General features: G+C 37.2%; 1 protein-coding gene across 1 annotated transcript; it reads left to right on the top strand.

The window, feature by feature from the left end:
- Positions 1-72: 72 nt before the first annotated feature.
- LOC100854748 (probable serine/threonine-protein kinase PIX13) lies at positions 73-10,579 on the top strand. The gene is made up of 10 exons (XM_010647516.3): positions 73-732; positions 1,049-1,224; positions 1,641-1,830; positions 4,158-4,549; positions 5,188-5,434; positions 7,943-8,271; positions 9,176-9,311; positions 9,468-9,610; positions 9,701-9,824; positions 9,972-10,579. The coding sequence occupies exons 1-10, from the start codon at positions 642-644 to the stop codon at positions 10,418-10,420; spliced, it is 2,277 nt and encodes a 758-aa protein (XP_010645818.2). The 5' UTR covers positions 73-641; the 3' UTR covers positions 10,421-10,579.
- Positions 10,580-12,155: the final 1,576 nt, after the last annotated feature.

The following is a 12,155-nucleotide window of genomic DNA, read 5'->3' as shown; positions in this document are numbered from 1 at the left end:
CAGGAAAAAGGATGGAAAAAGAGAGAAAAAGGAGAGGGAGAGAGTGGGAAAAAAGTGGAAAGAGAAGGGCAGTGGAGGGGAACGAGAGAGGGAGAGGGGTTGAGAGTGTGCTAAGAGCTCCCCCACCACTTCCACAACGTTTAAATGTATAGAGAGGAAAAGGCAATGGAAACGGAGAGCGACCTGCAACAATCAAGGTGTATGAGTAATTGAATTTCAACTACAGGCCCACAAAAGGAAAGTGAAGAACAATCATATCCATAATAATAAACATAAATATTTATATCTCTTCTGTAATTAATATTAATTCGCAGATTTTAAACGCCGACAAAACTTGCTCTAATGGTGGGGTTGCTAAAACCTCCACACTGATTTTTACTACTTTTATAGTATACCGATTCCTCGTTTCTGCGTTTCTCTTTTTGGGTTTTTGTTTCTTTGATTTGGGGTTTCTTCTATTGTGGGAAAATTCGAAGTGTTTTCTGTTTATAAGTGGCTGTTTTTCATGATTTAAGCCCTTCATCTTTTTGGCTTTTGGCTTTTGGCTTTTGGGTTTCTGGGGGATCTCTGGAATGTTCATGCTGGGTGTGGTCTGTTAGGGTTTTGTGTGGTTGGTTTGCTGCAATTGTCCATTTTAGAAAATGGGTTGCTTTTCTTGCTTGAGCCCTCGGAGGGATGATGTCAGCATGATCGAGGGCAGTGGGCAGAGGCGCCATTCCGCTGATTTTCCAGGTATGTTTTTCTCTCACTGCCCACTGTTTGCTTGGTGGGGAAACTAAGAGAGAACAGGAAATTGAAAATAGTTTCTGTTCTTATGCTGTTGTTTTCGTTTCCTGAAGAATTGAGTTGGAATTTTAGACTTTTGTTTTATCTGATTTTTCTTAGCAAACAAACAGAATGCTGCTGTTACTTGTACTTTAGATTCTGATTTGCCTGAGGTGCAATTCCTGTTATGGGCTTGTATTTTAATTTATTTATTTTATTATTTATTTATTTATTAAAGTTTTAATATTTCCTGAAGTTCCTTTTCCTTGGCATTTGGTTGCAGACCATGGGAAGGGAGGATCAGTGAGTAACAAAGGCAAGGATAAAAGCAGCCAAAATGGCACTGGTGCAAAAAGTTTCACCTTTCAACAACTCATTAATGCAACAAGAAGTTTCAAGGTCATGATTGGAGAAGGGGGTTTTGGGAAGGTTTATAAAGGCAAGCTAGAAAATGGCCAGGCAAGTTGTTTCACATGACTAGGGATTCATGGGTCTGTTTGGTTCTCAGGAAAGAATGAAGGGAAAGGAAGGGAAGGTAAATGCTTAAAAGTGTTCTTTATCAAAGAACAAAATAGAGGGTTCTTTTCCCTGCATTTTCCTTGCCCACATATCTCCTTGCTAGAGGACTTAAATTGAAAATTAATTACTGAAATAGAATGTTGTAAGATGCAGATTTGTTGTAAGATTGGGGAATTCTTTTCCTTGCATATGTCTTCTAAGTGATGGATTAGTTACTACATGCCTTGTTTGTGCATGTTAGACTGTTGGATGTTAGCTAGATTAATTATATTTCTTTTATGAGTTCATTAATATGTGGATTAATTGCAAATCTATTGTGGAGGTTCTCATTGTGCTGATTCATGTTGTTGTGGCAGATTGTTGCAATCAAATGGCTCAATCATGAGGGCATTCAAGGAAGTCAGGAATTTATCATGGAGGTTCTCTTGTTGAGCCTTTTGCGCCATTCTAATCTTGTCTGCTTAATTGGCTACTGTACTGATGGAGATCAAAGGCTCTTGGTTTATGAATACATGCCCATGGGAAGCTTGGAAGATCATCTCTTTGGTAGGTTCTTTGCTATGATATGGGAACGCATGCAATCTTTTAGAAGTGGGGTCTATGCCACATCAGTTATTTCCATCTTAGTTACGTTAGCTTGTAAGGAAAATAGTAAAGATAAGCCCTCTGCATGTTTTTGGTTGATGAAAATAATTTCAACGTATTTAAAATTCAGAAAGCAAATATCATGGAGCAAGTCCAATTTATCTTTCCATAAACGGCCCCATAAACATTTATGACAAAAGAAAAATCTTATATGGGTGATAAAACGATCCTGTCTGTGTTTTGCTGAATCTTGAGTTTACAAACATGGACCTTATGAGATCTGATACGACTGCATGTTGACTCATTTGGAGGTTTCTTGGTCCTCTGCTGGTTCGACTACTGGGATGCCTGATTGGATTGTGATAATAGAACATAGGTTGGCAATTTGGGAATATTATTTTAATCAGTTATTCACATATAAGTTTGAATCATTGAAAAAAAATAATATGCAACTAATGGTTATGTGTATGAATATTTGTGTTGAGAGTTGCATACTGATTTACCTGATTTATATGTGCAAACATAGGGATCTATACACATTTTTTTGGATGCAAATATGCTTAGTTTGTCAAAAATGCATAAATGTCTATTTATGCAGGTTCGTATTATCTTTTATCTGCATGCGTATGTATTTGTGCATGTACAACGGTATATTTATTTGATGTATATTTAACTCAAAAATCATAAAGATGAATTGAAATCAATATGGTACTATAGATCTCTCAAGGTTAACTCCTGTTGGACATGTTTCCTTGGAATTTTTTTTAACATACCAAACTGATATGGATGGAGCTCAATTTATCAGGTTGCTTTAGTGTATGTGAGCTGCATATCAGTTCAAAACTTAGTCTACTTGCAGTTGGCATGTTTTAAGCTTAAAACTTTACCATGCTACCTGGATGGGCAGGAGGTTGGTTCTTCTTTCTTTCTTTCTTCCTTCCTTTTTTTGTTTTTTGGTTTTTTAATCATAATTTTAGGGTGTGAGTTTCTGGGCATCTATGCAATTGTTCTAGCTAGGTAAGGTTAGATAACACTCCTTACATGTCCGATCTCCACAGTAACTGGGTTTTGAGTTGAGAATTCTTTGGCATCCAATTCGACTACCAAATGCCATTGGTTTATTAGTTTTGAGAGGCAATTCCATTTACATAGGCTTCTCAACAGAGTCAAACATTTCAACTCAGTCTAGACTTCATTGCACGTTACCAAACCATCTTACATCTCCTTTGTCTGCAACTGTTGATAACTCTTAACTTCTTGTTGACATCCTTTTTGAGAACATTAAATCCAAATATGATTTAAAAAACATTCATAATTTATTTGGTGTTCTAACCTCCTCATACATGCGGTGCAAAGATTGCAATGTCTGTGCATTTGGGGAATGGATAAAGAACGATAATACCATTGGAAGATGGCCAATTATATGTCCCTATGATTGTAGATTTAGGAAAAAGTCAGAATTACTTCTTAGAGGATTTACAGATTAATGAAATTACCCGTTACATAGAGGTTAATTATATGAAAGGGTACTGGATGGAGAGGACTTCTACGATAGAAATGAGGTGGTTGCATGGTTGTAGTTTTCATGTTCTATGACCTTGCAGTAGAAAATGTGTACCTTAGAAATATGGATGTGCAACTAGTAACTTCCAAAAGTGATGGAACAAGATCTGGATTTACTTCTTAAATAGAATGAGGCATAAATATGTATTGATTCTAAACTGATCTTGTAAGGGCATTCTAGGCACGGGCTAGTTGTTATAGTTAAGGATTGTTTGCATTTTATGTTTTTTTTGGATGGATATCCATGCTTCTCCCATGTGAGCTCCGTTCGCTGCTACACCAGGAAGCAAGACACAGTTCTGAAATATTTGTTCCCTTGGTTGTTCACAGATTAAATTGATGATATGCCAGGAGCAGTGGTCTGTTTCATTCTTTGTATGATTAAATTCGCATTCCTTTGAATAAACAAAGGAATGAAAAATGCTTTTCTCCTTTGATTCTTTCACCAGTTTTCCAACACAGTCAATTTTTTGTAGTGTCATATATGCAAAATTAGGAGCATTTATGTGATGTCTCTATTTAGAGAAACAAATCAGTAAATTTGCTACATTTATGTAGCATAACTTAAATGGAAAATAAAGGAATTTTCACTATTCTTACATGAGAAAGAGAGTGACACATAAGATGTGCCTAATACTTAATTGTATGATGAAAATTGCAGGGATGAATACAAGTCCTTTTGGGTAAGTTTTATAATCGCAACCTAATTGTTCTTTCTATTTCAGACGTTGGCCCCAACAAGGCACCATTGGAATGGAACACCCGGATGAAAATTGCTGTTGGCACTGCTAGGGGCCTGGAGTATCTTCACTGCAAAGCAAACCCACCTGTCATCTACCGAGATTTGAAATCTGCAAATATACTCTTGGACAATGACTTCCATCCCAAGCTTTCTGATTTTGGACTTGCTAAATTTGGACCTGTTGGTGACAACACCCATGTTACAACCCGGGTTATGGGAACACATGGATATTGCGCCCCGGAGTATGCAATGAGTGGTAAACTGACCCTCAAATCTGATGTATATAGCTTTGGTGTTGTTTTGTTGGAACTGATCACTGGACGGATGGCAATCGACTCTACTAGGTTGCAGGGAGAGCAGAACCTAGTAAATTGGGTGAGTGTCAACCTTCTTGGTTTTTCACCTTACTTCTTGAAATCTTTTTGTCTAGTAGCTTAAGTGATCTAACTTGCCTGTGATATAATTTCCATTGTCGAAAGTTCTTTCACTTAGGGCCAGATGCTGGAGTTCAACCTTGTTTTGTAGCAGTTATTGTGGTTGTTATTTTTGCTTGGTCTTGTAGCTTCTTTCCCTTGCACTGGGACTTCAAGCAGGAGTACCGCTTTAGATGGATTCAAACATTGCATCATCCTGAGAAATATTAGGGCTATGTTTGGCGCCTAGAAAGTTTTAGGGAAAGAAAATGTAGAGGAAATATAGGAAGAAAGATTTTTCTCTTGTTTGGTTGTTTAAGAAAAAGTCAAGGGAAAGGAAATTAAATTGTTAAGGACTATGCTTTTCTCAAATTTTCCTCACATTTTCTTTAGGATAAAGGAGGGAAAATCTCTTACATATTTCTCCTCCTTTTCCTTGGCTTTTTTCATGGTTACCAAACATGGGAAAATCATGTTTCTTAGCATTTTTTCCTTTAATGCTTCCTAGGAACCAATCATAGCCTAAGAATTCCCATGAACTAGACTCAACACCATCATACGACTGTTTCACCGTCTGCATTGCTTGAACTGTGATTGCAGGCTCGGCCTCTCTTCAAGGACCGGAGGCGATTCTCTCAGCTGGTGGATCCTCTGTTGCGAGGCCGCTTCCCTGTCCGGTGTCTACACCATGCAATTGCCATAACTGCAATGTGCCTGCAGGAGCAGGCTACATACCGGCCACTGATAAGTGATGTTCTGGTAGCTCTGGAGTACTTGGCCTCCCAACCTTACAACCCAGAAGCTCATTCTCGTGGCAGCCCCTCACCTTGCTCCCCTCTCCATGCCTAATACATACAAATGGGAGTCTCTCACCTTTCTGTCTTAAATCTTTGTCAAATATATGAAGTCTCATAGGTGGAAAATATCCATATCCTCTACCAAGAAATGGCTGGAAGTCAGAACAAAAGTGGTTCTGATTTAGCTAGAAATGGTTTTTGAACATATACATAAATAAAACTGTTTAAAAAGAGTATTTCTTGTGGAATCCTTCCATCATCTCCTTTTACTTTATTTCACTCCTCCTCATGTTTCACCATCACCACTAGGGCTGTCAACGGGGACGGGTTCGGTTCGGGTTGGACTTCATCCATTACTATCAATAAAAAACCCACAAAAACTTTGATTTATTGTTTTAATAACTACAATTGACTTCAAAAAAAATGGGGAAGAATTAGAACGGTCAATCTACGCAAAAGGCAGAGCATAAAATACATTATTTAATGGCAAAATACTTGACTAAATGACTAGCATGGAGAAATTGCTGCTGCATAAACGGCTGGAAGGCCTGGAATTCAACTCTAAAGACAAAATATTTGTAACACTTCTCTTGATTGGGCAGCAGTATGTGACTCATAGTCATACCACTTGTCGTATTCCAAAAACCTTGCTCAAAATTTGAAATGGGTATTTTCAATTTTTGGGGTCCCATTCTTATCTTCTCTCAAGCAACAAACAAGCGGTCCCATATTCAGAAGGGGTGAACCCCCCCACACCCACCATACTATCGACGTGTCTGTGAGTTTTCCTTGGAAAAAGAGTTGGGAGGTATTTTCCACCATGCCCAAATCCTTGACCCAATCCCTACGCTTGATTAATCAAAAGCCGCGTAGTTGGGAACGCGGACTCTGCCTTCAACAGGAAGATGGTCTTCCTACTTGACAGTTTTTCTCTTAGCTTCATTTAATTATTTCCTTAGACTTTAGAGAAAGAGAAAAGTCATTTTTGCTTGAAAAATGTTAGGTGAGTTGAAAGCAAAAGCTTAATGTAGGAACTGCCTTTATCTTTAATTTTTAGGAAATTTGAGAAAAAAATTTAAATTTTAATAAATTATTTGTGTACTTTCTTTACATTTATTTTTTATAAATATTTTTCATGGTAAATTAAATATGAAAAAAAAAATTTATTATTTTTTCTATTTTTTTTTAGACCAAATGAAAAAAAAAAAAAAAAAGGACCTAGTCTTGCTATAGATTGGAAATATGATTTCAAAAGTGTGACTATTTCCAAGTTCTAACTACCCACTCTGAAATTGACTCTTCATTTATTCTTGTATGTTGATTGTATTAAAGGGATTGATGTGTATAAAATTAGTAGATTATTGAATTAATTGAATAAATACTAAATAGTAACGTAATAGGGTAGACTTAAATCTGAAAATTGCAAATCACTTGTCACTTTTAGTTTGAATTCCATACCTTTGACTGGTTCTTCACAGTGACACGGCAGTTTGACTTGACTACCGTTTGCTGCATAACCCGCCAAAAGTAGTTACCCATCTCCCCTCAAAACGCCCACCATTTTCCCATCAAGAGCAGACGATTGTTTGTATTGTTTCCATACTTGTGACTTTTCACTGTCTGTTAAAGATTATTAATATTTAGTGTGTAAGGTGGACTTTGGAAGCTGCTGGACAATTCAAATTCTAGTCAATAGGAGGAAGAGGCTAAGAAGGTGAGGAAGGTCGATTGTTTGATCACGGAAGAGGTTGAAGTACTTTAAGAATATTTTCTTGCAATACCCACCAGGGGCATTTCTTTTTCTTTCCTGGTTTTTCTTGTCTCAAGTTTGGATTGGAGGAGAAGGCTATGCCCATTTCTGGCCTCTGGGTGGACTCAAAGTGAAAGCAAAAGAGTAAACTTAGATGGGGATTTGCTGGAGTTCTTCTAAGGATACCATAACTCCTATCACCACTGGCAATCTCAGTACAGGTATGGGATTCTCAGTAGATAGATTGATTATTTTGTTCTGTTTTCTCAACATTTTTCATTGATTTCTTCATTTTTCTCACATGGGTTTCTCTTTTTCTTTTTCATTTTGATTGTTTGGTTTGGTTTTCTCAACATTTTGCATTGATTTCTTTCAGCTTCTCATATGGGCTTTGGCTTTTCTTTTTATTTGGATCGTTTTGTTTGGTTTTCTCAATATTTTCCTTTGATTTCTTCATTTTCCTCCTATGGGTTCTGGATTTTCTTCTTATTTTTGAATCATGTCTTTTTATTCTCTCGTGTGAATTTGTTCTGTATAATCTGTGTTAAAATATTCCCTTTTGGACTTCAAAGAGCTTATGTTACTATAATTGAGGAAATCTCTGGTTATTTCTTATTGTTTTTGTTACCATAGTCCATTGATTTCATCACTTTCTCATATGGGTTTTGTTGTCTTTCCTTTGATCCTCTGGAAATATCTTGAATCTGCTTACTTTTCTAAATTTAATTCAATTTTGTGTACGATTTGAATTGAAGCTTTGTTTTGTGTTTTTTTTCCCTACTTGTAATAATCAATGGTGTAATTGCAGCTGGGGTGTCTCAGACAACCACCAACACTACATCTTCACGGGGCAGCAACTTCTCCAGAAACAGCCAGTTCTCTGCAGCCAGCGGAGGCAGTGATGAGGCCTTCCCCAATGGTCAGATCTTGCCTCATCCCAATTTAAGGATCTTTACTTTTTCAGAACTGAAGGCTGCAACAAAAAATTTCAGACCTGATACAGTTCTGGGAGAGGGTGGTTTTGGGAAAGTTTTCAAGGGTTGGCTAGATGAGAAGGTGTCAAAGAGCGGCAGTGGAACTGTAATTGCTGTCAAGAAATTGAACTCTGAGAGCATGCAAGGATTTGAAGAATGGCAGGTGATTCAAATAAGCAAAGAATGATTGTTTTTCATTTTTTTGGGATTTCTATGTGTTTAGACCTTATAATTATTCTCTCCCTTGCAATGGTTTAACTGTTCAAATTTAGTTCATCTTTGGCTCATCTTAGATGATTACTAATATAATTTAATTGATCCTGGGTAAATGCATGTTTGGTATTCAAGAAAAAGTATATGCATTTAGTCACTCTTAAGGGATTATAACAGCCGGAAAAGGTGTGTGTTTCTGACATCAAAAAGTTATGTTAAAGAGGTTTCCAAAAGATGTTTCCATTATCACTGAACTTAAACTTATTGGGTGGCAGTTATGGTCCCTTTAGATATCCTTTTTTTAAACATGATGGGGTGGGGCAATTCGTTTATAATTGTCAATGCCTGAAGATTCATATCGGTTTTATTAATATGATATCATCATTATCTCTATCTTTTAGCTTGTTTCTTTATTATTTCTCCTTTTTTTTAGCTTTCTTCTTTCATAGTTTTGCAGTAGGTGAGATGTGGTTCCCACTTGTAAATTTGCTTATCATTTGGGTTCCTGATATTTTATTATTCTTGCTTCTTTTTCTACATACCATTATTTGCTGTTTCCTTTTTTGTGGAATCACAAAGACAATTACATACCAGGAGGGCTAAAACCTCTAATTTTAGGATGGTGTTCTCAGTTCATCAAAAGAAGGGGGAAAAAAGGGTAATACAAACCACTGTGAATTATGAATCACATAGTTGAAACCGAGCTGTAAACCAGATGACTGGGGCTGAGATGAAATTGTGTTGTGAATCTTAGTTTGATATTTTTGATTTCTTACAAACACACATATATGAAAACTTGGGAACCTGTTTTCTGTCCATTTTCTTTATTCAAGTGGTTCATTTTGTTGGTGCAGTCTGAGGTCAATTTCTTAGGAAGACTTTCTCATCCTAACCTTGTCAAGCTGTTGGGATATTGCTGGGAGGATAAAGAGCTGCTACTGGTATATGAATTCATGCAGAAAGGCAGCTTAGAGAACCATCTTTTTGGAAGTAAGAACTAATTACGAATAATTTAGCCTTAGATTACTGTCTGCATATAAGCATTCATTAATGTGCACTTCAGCACATGTGGCTATTCTTCCGTTTTCTTGTTCTTTTCCTTTCTCCCATTTGATTCAGAGAAGATGTATGCTTTTGCTTGTGCAGGGGGCGCAACTGTTCAGCCACTTCCTTGGGACATACGGCTTAAGATTTCTATAGGTGCAGCTCGAGGGCTGACTTTCTTGCATACATCAGAGAAGCAAGTGATTTACAGGGACTTCAAGGCATCAAATATATTGCTTGATGGGGTAAAGTTCTTTGGACATAAGCTACTATTAAGAGATAATGCTAATGATGAAATTCTTAGAACTTGCTCTAATTCTGGGTTTTTGCTGTAGTCCTATACTGCCAAGATATCAGACTTTGGCTTGGCAAAATTGGGTCCAACAGCTAGTCAGTCACATGTGACCACACGGGTTATGGGAACATATGGTTATGCCGCTCCTGAGTATGTAGCCACAGGTAATCCCCTGAACCCTTCTGAAGTTTGGGTGCTCCTATGGCTTGCCAATCATCAGAATGCCTTTGACATTGGCTTATGATATTTGTCTTTCGACCCAAATCTCATTAAAGCTGTGTTTTGACATTAGCATTATGGTCATTGAACAGGGCATTTGTATGTAAAGAGCGATGTGTATGGTTTTGGTGTTGTCTTGGTGGAGATGCTAACAGGCTTACGGGCACTGGATACTACCCGTCCCAGTGGGCAACATAATCTGGTGGACTGGATCAAACCACACCTTTCAGATAGACGAAAGTTGAAAACCATAATGGATGCCAGACTGGAGGGAAGATATCCTTCAAAAGCTGCAAATCAAATAGCTCAGCTTTCTCTAAGGTGTATTGGATCTGAACATAAAAGCCGGCCATCAATGAAAGAAGTTCTAGAGACTCTGGAGCGGATTGAAGCTTACAACGAGAGACCAAGGGAGCCTAGAGTAAGACCTGCACGTCCTGCTGTTCAACGACATGGCCAACCGCCTTTGCACCATCGCTCTCCACTTCACCCAAGGCAGAATGGAAGTCAAGCCAATCAACACTCACCTTGGGCAAGGTAACTTTGATAAAACATGTGTATGCCAATTGTTTCCCATATCAAACCATCCCTATTCCTTTGATTGTGTTATCTCTAGAAAGATGTAATGAGTTTTGTTGTTGTGCTTATAATTTGTACTGAACAAAGGAGCTTATTATTAGTGAAACTGTAATTATGTTAATCAGTATGGTGAATTGTGCCTTGAGATATTAACAAAACTGTAAATGATATATATGGTGATTGCAGATTTGAAATGGTGGTACATATTTCTTTTCTTTATAATAAAGAAAATTAGTGAATGCCATCATTTTCTTTACTGAAAAAGCTCCAAGAAATGAATCAGCAATATAATTATCATCATAACTAGGATGTAGCACACATGAACTTGAACTATTGATGGAGCTCCAATTCAAATAGCCATGATAAGGAGCTGAGAATGGAGGGAGATAGTCCTATCATACTTTCATGCCTATAAAATATCTGTACTGCTATTATTAAAATATTGGTTCTTAACTAGGGCCAATTACGGTTGACATAAGCCCCATCTAGTCACAGGAGTTGCTCAAAAGATTTTTTTTTTTCTTTGGGGGGAGTTCTTTTTGTTATCGAAATATCATTTATCATTATTTTATGATGGATTGGGAAAAAAATTCTTCAGGCCTTCTTTTTTATGCTTTCTATATCATCATCCATTTCCCATACTGGGAACTTTTGGTTAGAGTAAGAATACTTTTGCTGTTGCTTAAGCATACTTATACTGTTGCTTTTTTGAGTGGGATATCTTCAGATTTTCCATCACAATCCATTAGACCATATGTTACATCCATAATATCTTTCTTGTCTTGTTAACCTGAGGCGTGGGGTTCAAGTCCTCTCTCCATCATTTCTCTGTCCAAGGCCTATGAGGGAGCATGATACATATTATGGGTTGTGGGCACAAATCCTAACAGTGCATGAACTGCAGCATAATATAAGCTAATCCATACCATTTCATGCCTCAACTCTTTTGAGTTTTTTCAGTTTCTCAGCTCAAAGTTTATTCGCACACCCACAGTGACTACTTATAATCCCAAATAAACATGGCCTCTGCTTAGATTAACAATCTAGGGAAGAATAAAATCCGTGACTTTTATCATTCATTGTGGAACTCAATGGCAAGAAATGGTTCTCTTAGATGTCTTAAAATAAGAAAATTTAGCTGTGGGATGCCACATCCAGCAATGATCAAAGATCTGAACCATGGTCTATAATTTCAATTTCATTTTTTTTAGAAATCTCCATTTACTCCTATGAGACTTGAAATTTTGCTATTTTCAAGTCTAAATTAATCTATTGTTTCCTTTCTACACCAATCAAAGTGACTTCAATTTGGTTTCCCCATTTTCTAGTCTAAAAATTGTTTCACTGTTTCCTCAAGGACAATCCATTATTCTCTTCTCTAACGTTTCTGTCTTTCTCATGCTGGTTTTAGGGTCTCCATGGACTATATGAGTAACACCCATTTGTGAAAAAACTGAGCATAAGATCTGTGGCTCTTATGTTGGTTCAAAAACCCCACTTACCCCAAAGTTTTTTATATGAAAACTCCTGTCTTCGAGCATTCTTGGGTCAGACCAGAAATAACAAAAAATGTTAGAATTTTAGTTAGTTTGTAATGAGATTTCATCTCCCTGTGCAGCCCAATGCAGGGAGAGCTTCAGTAATGTGTATAGGCCAAGAAATGGCTTCTGCATTTTGTGGTGTTCTGAGTTCTAAAA

This window comes from Vitis vinifera, chromosome 3, assembly GCF_030704535.1.
Source record: "Vitis vinifera cultivar Pinot Noir 40024 chromosome 3, ASM3070453v1".
NCBI lineage: Eukaryota > Viridiplantae > Streptophyta > Magnoliopsida > Vitales > Vitaceae > Vitis > Vitis vinifera.
Note: the sequence above shows the minus strand (reverse complement) of the source record. Positions and strands in the feature narration are given on the sequence as shown.

Bases quoted from the DNA above. Each gene is read 5' to 3' on its own strand.
- LOC100854748 (XM_010647516.3), top strand. From the start codon at position 642: ATGGGTTGCTTTTCTTGCTTGAGCCCTCGGAGGGATGATGTCAGCATG. The intron at 1,225-1,640 runs GCAAGTTGTTTC...TTGTTGTGGCAG, and splicing joins GCAAGCTAGAAAATGGCCAG to ATTGTTGCAATCAAATGGCT. The intron at 9,825-9,971 runs GTAATCCCCTGA...GTCATTGAACAG, and splicing joins TCCTGAGTATGTAGCCACAG to GGCATTTGTATGTAAAGAGC.